This window comes from Eleutherodactylus coqui, chromosome 4 (assembly GCF_035609145.1).
Source record: "Eleutherodactylus coqui strain aEleCoq1 chromosome 4, aEleCoq1.hap1, whole genome shotgun sequence".
Classification (NCBI taxonomy): Eukaryota; Metazoa; Chordata; class Amphibia; order Anura; family Eleutherodactylidae; genus Eleutherodactylus; species Eleutherodactylus coqui.
The window spans coordinates 257288962-257297969 of NC_089840.1; the positions used below are offsets into that span (position 1 = coordinate 257288962).

The 9008-nt window shown below is 44.4% G+C and overlaps 1 protein-coding gene across 1 annotated transcript; it reads left to right on the plus strand.

Moving 5' to 3' along the window:
• Positions 1–260: 260 nt before the first annotated feature.
• On the plus strand, positions 261–5442 carry NPS (neuropeptide S). The gene is made up of 3 exons (XM_066601694.1): positions 261–283; positions 367–445; positions 5263–5442. The coding sequence occupies exons 1-3, from the start codon at positions 261–263 to the stop codon at positions 5440–5442; spliced, it is 282 nt and encodes a 93-aa protein (XP_066457791.1).
• Positions 5443–9008: the final 3566 nt, after the last annotated feature.

Sequence of the window (9008 nt, forward strand, 5' to 3'; positions counted from 1 at the left end):
TGGAATTCTTAAAGAAATGTTAAAGAAATTTCTCCAGTTCTCAAGGTCTTGGAGGAGAACTTTGTCAGAAGCTTATTTCCAAAAGGCCACAAGTTTACAGAAGTCAAGCAAAGAAAAGTCATCCGCTAGCTCCCATTCTCCCCCTTTTAACATTCACTAAAGGCCACCCCACATCAATTAGACATGAGAGCGAGTGTCTCCGTGACTCAGGAACAGAGTATAAAACGTCCTCCAGACGAGAGGAAGACTCAGGAGACACAATGGACGGACTGCAGCTGAGCAGGTAAGGATGGTTTATGGAGTGCCTATCAATACGGAGATATTGTCACTGACGTATGTTTACTGTTTCTTCATATTTTGCTACAGTGTTTCCAAACTTCACTTTGTATTCATCTTCTGGATTTCCACCATGCATCTCTGGTATCAGCCTGGAATGTCCCTGACCGTAAGTTACAGACCCGTTAATATCTGATATTAATGAATATGATCTAGGGTTGATTAGAGGAAAAGAGGTCTCCTTTTTTTACTTTCTAGAAACAGCGCCACTTTTGTCTGTGTTTGGTATTGCAGCTCAGCTTCAAGTGAGAAGGGATGAGTTGCCATAGCAGATATTTTTTCACCGAGGCAAAGGTAGTCTAAAATGTATTCAATAGAGATGAGCGAGCATACTCGCTAAGGCTAACTACTCGATCGAGCATTGTCCTTAGCGAGTATCTTCCCGCTCGGGAGCAAAGGTTCGGCTGCCGGCGTGGGTGACAGGTGAGTTGCGGCAGTGAGCAGGGTGGAGAGAGGGAGAGAGAGAGAGCTTGATTCCGTTCCTGGCCGCTCTCCCCCGCCGCTCCCAGCCCGCCACCGGCAGCCGAATCTTTGCTCCCGAGCAGGCAGGTTACTCGCTAAGGGCTATGCTCTCTCATCTCTAGTATTCAACCCTTTTCACTGACTAGACTATCTAAAAATTAGAGTTTCTTTGGAACTGATTAAAAACATATATAAGGTACAGAAACCATCTAGACATGAACATAAAAAAAAGCTGGCATCAGTCTGAAACTGAAGAGAAAACCACCATAAAGATAGATAAGTGGATTTGACCTAGGTTACTGACGAGTATTAGGTTTAATCAATTCCTTCACATCAACCACTCAATATCTTGGGGGTGTGATCCATTGCTTGAGGAACCGAATGATATATTGTACTAAGGGGAGCCGATATATCATTGGGTTCCCCAAGATATTGAGTGGTTGATGTGAAGGAATTGATTAAACCTAATACTCATCAGTAACCTAGGTCAAATCCACTTAGCTATCTTTATGGTGGTTTTCTCTTTTTGTTATTCTTGTCTAGATGTTTTTTGTACCTTATATATGTTTTTAATCAGTTTCAAATAAACTCTAATTTTTAGATAGTCTAGTCTGTGGAAAAAGCCATAGCAGATGCAACCCATAGCAAGAGTGACTATGTTTTGGCGAAAACGCAAGATCCTTTTAACTAATCTCAGACAAGACCATAACCCTTTCCAATCCACTGTCTGACGTCTGAAGACATTATGATTTAAGGCTGTACAGCTCTGATATTGGAAGACGTCCGTCGGGGTTCTCTTACTGTATATTGCCAGCCTCTCTGCTGTCGGAGCCTGTCCAACGTGTTACCTCATGCAGTACTGGCTTTAGCCAGCAGATAGCGCTGTTGTATAATGGCAGAATAAGAGTAAGCCCCCTAGGAAAACCAGGATACAAATTGGATTGGAAAAGGTTCCGCAAGTGGATTTCCCAGCATGGAGGGACCTGCCACTTCTTTACTTTCATCTGATTTCAAATCCGCGTGCAGAAAAAAAATCAGCAACGTACACATATTTATAGTGATGGGATCTTTATAGGGATGGATTGTATGCAGATTCCATGTTAAACCTTCAGCAATAAAATGCCATGTGAACATACCCTTAACCCCTTCCAGACCGCCTCACATAAATATACAGCAGCTAATGGTGTGCTATATACTTACGTTACTCTTTTTCTCAGCCATAGCCGACTTCTGGCTTCAATGAAGTTCCCGCTATGGCTGTAACTAACAGCCTCTGATCGGGGTGCCGGTGTTCAGGTCCATGGGATGGTTTAAACCTCTTCTTTTAACCCATCCCATGCGGCAGGAAAGTCAGGATCTGTGGGTCCATGCAGCATAGGACCTGTCCCCACCATTGCTTACTATGACAGCTGATTGCTCCTGTGCTGGAGGAACCTGGCATAAGTCTGACTTGAACCTCTGAATGTGGATGCATTGCATCCTCATTCGGGTGATTGCTATGGAATCCCTGTATGTCACAGGGATTCCTTCTACATACCGGGGCTTGCAAGCTTGTAAAGAGGACATCATGTGCTTCTTTTCTGCATGTCTGTAACTACAGATCCCTGCTAATAGTGATCTAATGGGTTGTCACAACTTGTCACCATTAGATCACTGTTATTAATTGTCTGTATGTAGGAACAGCAGGGAACACAACAAATGTGTGCCCTGCTAATCTGTGCCACCATAGTATAAAAAGAATTAAAACATGTACACACGGGTTGCTAAAGCTGTTATTATGGCGGACACACTGTGGCAATAATTAAATGCTAACTTTATTCTTTGCATCAGTACGATTACTATGATAAGAAATGTATATAGTTGTTTTTGCTGTACAGTTTGTTTTTTTTAAATCTTTTTTATCTTTGAAACAACATAAAATTATTTTCTGCCGGCCTCTTCTGACCACCAGAACTTGTTTATTTTTCCATCAACATAGTTCTGTAGTTTCTATTGGTATTTCTATTAGCTATTTTGGAGTACATACAATTTTTTAGAATTTTTTTTCTTGAAGACGGGGTGACCAAAAAACGCAATTCTGGCATTGTGTAGTTTTTTCTGGATGACGTTCACTGTACGGTATAAACAATGCGTTACTTTCATAGATAGGACTTTTATGAAAGCAGTAATACTAAAAATATATTTCTTATTATAATAATGGGAAAAGGTTTTTGTTTAACTAGTAATATTATTATTTTACTTTTCCAATAATTAATCAAACTTTTGCTTTCCCGTGGTATCCGCGGCCCGTCCACAATTGAATTGCAGGCGTGCCACGGATTGAACGGCTTTCATTGACTTCAATGGATGCCGTCCGTGGGGGAACCGCAGTGAAATGGAGCATGCTGTGATTTGTTTTCCATGCTCCAAAAGGTCCGCAAAACAAATCTGCATGCATTTGCGGACGCCCATCTTTCCCTGTGGGTGGCTTGGCTTGTGGGTGCCTCGCGCGGATTCCACAAACCAAACCTGTCAGTGGACATTAGGCCAAAAACCTGAAAAAACATATAATTTTGGTATTGTTGTAATCGTACCAACCTGCAGAAGAAATATATCATTTCATTTATGCTATAAAAAAAAGGCAGAATTAATGTTTTTTCTCCCTGCCCTCCAAAAAAATGTAATAGAAGTTATAAGACAGACTATATGTTCTCAGTAATGGTAGCAATTAAAATTACAGCTCGCCACGCAAAAAAAACAAGCCCTCACGTCAACGGAAAATTTTTTTAAAAAGCTTTTGAAAAGTTGAGAAGAAAATTTCCCAAAAGTTGTTGCACACTTAGGTCCAAAATAGGTCATGTCATTAAGGGGTTAAAAGAATTCTGAATGTATAGCGCAGCTATGTTTATGTGATAGTTCAATTCACTTCCAATTCTCACTACAGAATGGTTAACTGTAATGTTCTTAGCTGGTAGAAAAAATCCCTACCAGCATGATAACTCGTTTATCTCACACATGTCCAGTGTTGGGGACCTCTGGTGACACGTCCATCTATCTGTGATATTAACAGCTCATATAGTAAGCCACATTCAATGGAAATCACCATCCATCACGCGCTGAAACGGTTTTTTTTTTTTTTTCAACCCCCCCCCCGGTCGGCGCGAGACAACCCCGATGCAGGGAGGTAAAGAAAGCTTACCGGAGCGCTTACCTTAATCCCCGCGCTCCGGTGACTTCAATACTTACCGCTGAAGATGGCCGCCGGGATCCTCTGTCTCCGTGGACCGCAGCTCTTCTGTGCGGTCCATTGCCGATTCCAGCCTCCTGATTGGCTGGAATCGGCACGTGACGGGGCGGAGCTACACGGAGCCTGCATTCTGCACGAGCGGCTCCATAGAAGACTGCAGAAGACCCGGACTGCGCAAGCGCGGCTAATTTGGCCATCGGAGGGCGAAAATTAGTCGGCACCATGGAGACGAGGACGCTAGCAACGGAGCAGGTAAGTAAAAAACTTTTTATAACTTCTGTATGGCTCATAATTAATGCACAATGTATATTACAAAGTGCATTATTATGGCCATACAGAAGTGTATAGACCCACTTGCTGCCGCGGGACAACCCCTTTAAGGTATCGCTATATGGGACGACTGTCAGGAGCATAGGCGCCCGACAGCCTTTCCAGCGACCATCACTCCTGCGCCTTGACACAGGAACCATAGTCGCTCAGTGAATAGAGACCACCCGCCTTCATTCGCAGTATCAGAAAAGAAGCAACGGAGCTCCGTTAGCGCCCATCCATAGAGGTCAATGGGAGTGAGCATGCACAGCCTGCAGGTTTGAGTCTGCCGCATGGCTAGCATGCCAGCTTTTGGGGGCAACAGTGTGGGAACAGGAAGCCAGGTAAGTATAAAGAAGCTGCGCTATGACCACTACAACTTCATTTCTGGTGCTTATAGATTGTGACAGGTTCCCTTAAAAATCAAAGTGTTAAAGGTCCTTATATGTTTTACCAGTGTTGTAATGTTTGACGGTGGATGGAAATGATGGAAAGCTACAGAAAATTTCAGTCCATGGAAATTGACTGATCCATGTGCTATCCGTGTTTCACAGGCGCAAAAAAAAAAAAGTAAGGCGGCCCAACTGATGTCCGTATTTTTTTGTGCCTGTGGAAAAAAGTGACAGCACACAGACAGAAAATGTCACCGTATGAACGTCCCTAAGGGGGTGGAGTGTCAAACAAGGCATACAGTTCATGACCGACCTTCTTGGATGGTCAAAGAGGGACAATTATGACTTGTCCTGTATAGGATCCATTACTGCAACACCACAAGCACTTGTATATATTAAAGTCTAAATTTGCGCCCTGATGGTAGAAACGGTCTGTCCGCTCCATATTTCTAGGGCGGTTGCTGAGAATTAGAGATGATTAGAATGTTACTCTGCCGATAGTTGTGTCATTGAATGATTACTTATCTCATCCTACAGTCATCTGGCAAGTCGGACTACTGCCTTGTCCTGTTGAACACCTGCCTGATCGAAGCCGACCGCAGCGAAGAGCTGGCGTTCCTCAAACCTTTTCTAGAGAAGTCCTTCATGAAGAGGTCCTTTAGGAACGGCGTTGGATCAGGAATTAAAAAGAATTCCTTCCGAAGGGCAAAATCCTAGGCAAATGTTCAGAACAAGGGCCCATGGACACACAGCATTTTTATACCTATAGAAAATAAAACTTGTATCCCTTACGGTGAGATGACTATGAGTGGAGGCTCTTCAGTGTGAAGGTCCCTGGTGGGGACCGTAGGAAACTGCATACATAACAATTCCATAAGGTTACGGCTAGGATTGCTATGAGGCCCCTTACAGAGATAGGAAACGGAGAATGGAAAATTCCTCACAAGAGTAGAATAAAGAGGGCCACAAAAATAAGCCAGGGGAAGCGCAAATTGGAGATTTTGAGAACCGCTTTTATTACCATAAAGTGAACAATTCTGATTGATTTTAGGAATTAACATTCTCTATAGATTGGCTCCAAACATGAGCTTCACATTAAGAACCCAGTAACATGGCCGTATTTTCGGGACATGTGCTTGTCTGTATACTGCACGGACGGCACACAGCCCCATAATAGCCTACGAGGATAGGCACATGGCTCAGAAATTGCTGCATATCCTGTTCTCATCCAATTTACATAGTTGTCCATGTGCTGTATGATACAAGTTGTGCCAGAGTGTCTTCAGTGCACCCTGCTGATGGCCATCGGAACACAGCCTGAGGGCACATACACGCGGATGTGTTTTCTGTCCGAAAATCAGATGGAAATAACGCCCATTACTTTGAGAACTGACAGAAAAGGCAGGTGGGAGGGAGTTTAGCAACAGCTCTGCTAAACTCCCTCCCCCTCTCCGCCTCTTGCCGGCTGCCAGCAAAGGGAAGGGGCGGGGCAGGACGGGGCGGGAGATTAGCACACTAGCTCTGCTAAACTCCCTGCCCCTTCCCTCCCCATCTCCACCCCTTGCCGGCAACCGACAAGGGGCGGAGAGGGGGTGGGAGTTTAACACACTAGCTCCCGCCCCATCCCACTGCCAGCAGGGAACGGAGAGGGGGAGGGAAGGGGAAGGGAGTTTAATAGAGCCAAATTCTCTCTCCCCGCCCGACGGTATTCCGGGCTGCGGCGTATATATGCCACAGGCCGGCCGTCTGAATGGGCGTTAAAATGGGAGATGCAGCTGCAACGTGGTCCTGGCTTCCTCCCATACATGCGATTTTTGGCTGCGACACGGTGGCCGACAATCGCAGCGCCCGTGTGAAGGAACCCTGAGGATGGATTTACACAAACGTATGCGCAAAAATACTCACGTAATCGTAGTGCATTTGCACCCTGAATGAAGCGCTGTTGCGCATATTATTGTCCTTTTTGCACTCCCTGGGCCATTTCACAAAGGCGCTGGACATACACCCATGCTGTGATCTTGAAGGCTATTTAAGCCTAATAAGGTCTGGATGTGTTTTTTTTCAGCATATTACGCAATTGCACGGGTTTTGAGTGCGTACCTCCCATAAGCTTTTATGGGGCCCTTTGCACACAAAAAAAGAGAACCCTGCTTTCTTTTTGTGCTCTTGAAATGGATGTACAAAAACAATTAGTGAGAATAACTCATTGAAACCAATGGGTTCTATTCTATGTGCATTGTGCACACAAACACGCTCGTGTGAATCCGCCCTGATAGTCCGATTAAAAAAAAAATTTACTGTTGCTTGCGGTGCGTCGCGCGGCCTATTGTGTCCGGTGCTGAATTTGTCATTTATAGGACTTTTCACAGTGGGCAGAATCGTTCCACGACACGCAGCAGAATTTGCCGCTGTGCGGAAATGTCTGCACCAAAATCCGCATGTCTAATATATAGAGTTTGATGCGGAACTGAAAACAGCTTAATTCAGCGGGCAATTTCCTATCACAATCCACATTCAGACATGGGAATTTTGGTGCGGATTTTCCTTGAAACGTCTCTGCCTTCTTTCATAAATAGCTGGTTTATTTAAAAACTCAAACTCAACTCTACGAACTCCACTCTGCTACAACTTTACAGGAACCTAATTGAATTAGCATCTAAATAAAACCAGCCGCGTCAAACATGTACTTCATAGGACCATTATAATTACTTCAAGTGTAATGAAAAATGGATTAAAAAAATTAAATAAAAACATGAAATACAGGAAAATAAATCCGCCGAGGTTAAAGTGTGTTCCGTTTGTAGACAATGGTTGGTCTAATGCCTTGGAAGCAATTTAGCCAGAAAGTAATCGCTCGGGATATATTGATTAATTTTTACAGGCATCTGGGGAAATTATATTCATTTTAGAGAAGCCGGTCGTGTAGCGACAATCAATTAACTCAGACGAGTCCTGGTTTCTACTTAACGTACACAGTCGTTACACACGCAAATATTTGCCTCGACTCCCTTCCCCTCGTTACTTTAAGGACGTTGAACACATTGCAGCTGCAATGAAGGAGTTTATCTCTCCCGCTGCTCCGAATACAAAGTCTGCTGTGGAATATTCATGTCAGTATTAGGCACCATTCACATCTGTGTCGGAGCCTCCGACGTGAATCCAACATGGAATACCGGACGAAAAATTGTGCATGCAGGACAGATAAAAATGCCGTACAGGTGCAGGAACCAAACAGACCCCATTATAGCGAATGGGGTCAATTTGGCATCGTTTGGTTCCGTTGTGATATGGATCCGTTCATGCAAGGAATCCCTATCGCTGATGTGAATTTAGCCTTAGGGCAGTTTCACACGACTGAATGCGCAACAATGATCGCCACAGCGCAATATATTTGCTCATGAATGAGGTTGGATGAGGTCTATTTGCACGCGTGCCTAAGCATTGTACTGTATTTTTTGCGCATGCAGGTCAGAAGCACACGACACACCCTTGTTGTGGAGTAACCCGCTAACGACACAGGAAGTACAGTGAAGTCTTGCACGTTCGGGGTATGTATGAAGGGAGATCGTGAGTCGATCCTGCTCCATACATCACAGGTGCCGGCTGTTTCCTACAGCTGACACCTGCCCGCAACAGGTTCAATAAGCCGCGCCACTCATCAGAGCTCTTAATCCTTTAAATACCAACACCAATTCGGACATCGGCATTTAAATGCCCCACCGATGTTTGAGGGTCCCGCACTGCCCCCCACGATAAGATCTCAAAGACCCCAGGGCTGTCATTACAAACTGCCTATCAAGTCATGCTTGTGGCATGGCTTGATAGTGCAGTGTCTGAGCGGGGTGCACTAATGTGGGGGAGACCACGGGGAAGCAAGATGGATGTCACGGGTGGCTCTGCGGTCTCTTCCGACAATGGCGGCAAAGGTGCCTGACTCGGTCGCTGCACAGTGGCAAAAGGGTTTTGACAATCTCTAAATACTAAATGGTGGTTTGCCACGTGACACCAGAACCTCATCCAGGACTACAAGAGTTAATGGCTAAATAACTGACTCGAGTCCTGATAGCTTTGAGTTGTAAACTGGAGGTACACAGTTTTACTTAAGCTCGAATTACAATTTAACATCAGAACAAATTGCAGTCTTGCAGTAATCAGCAGAGATATTACTTTGGAATACAATACTTTGGAATTCACGTTGGTGTCCAGTTGAATTCAGTATAGCACACTTTAACCTTCAACTCTCTCTCTCTCTATTTCTAGAGGTTACTCAGTAGAATTCCCAG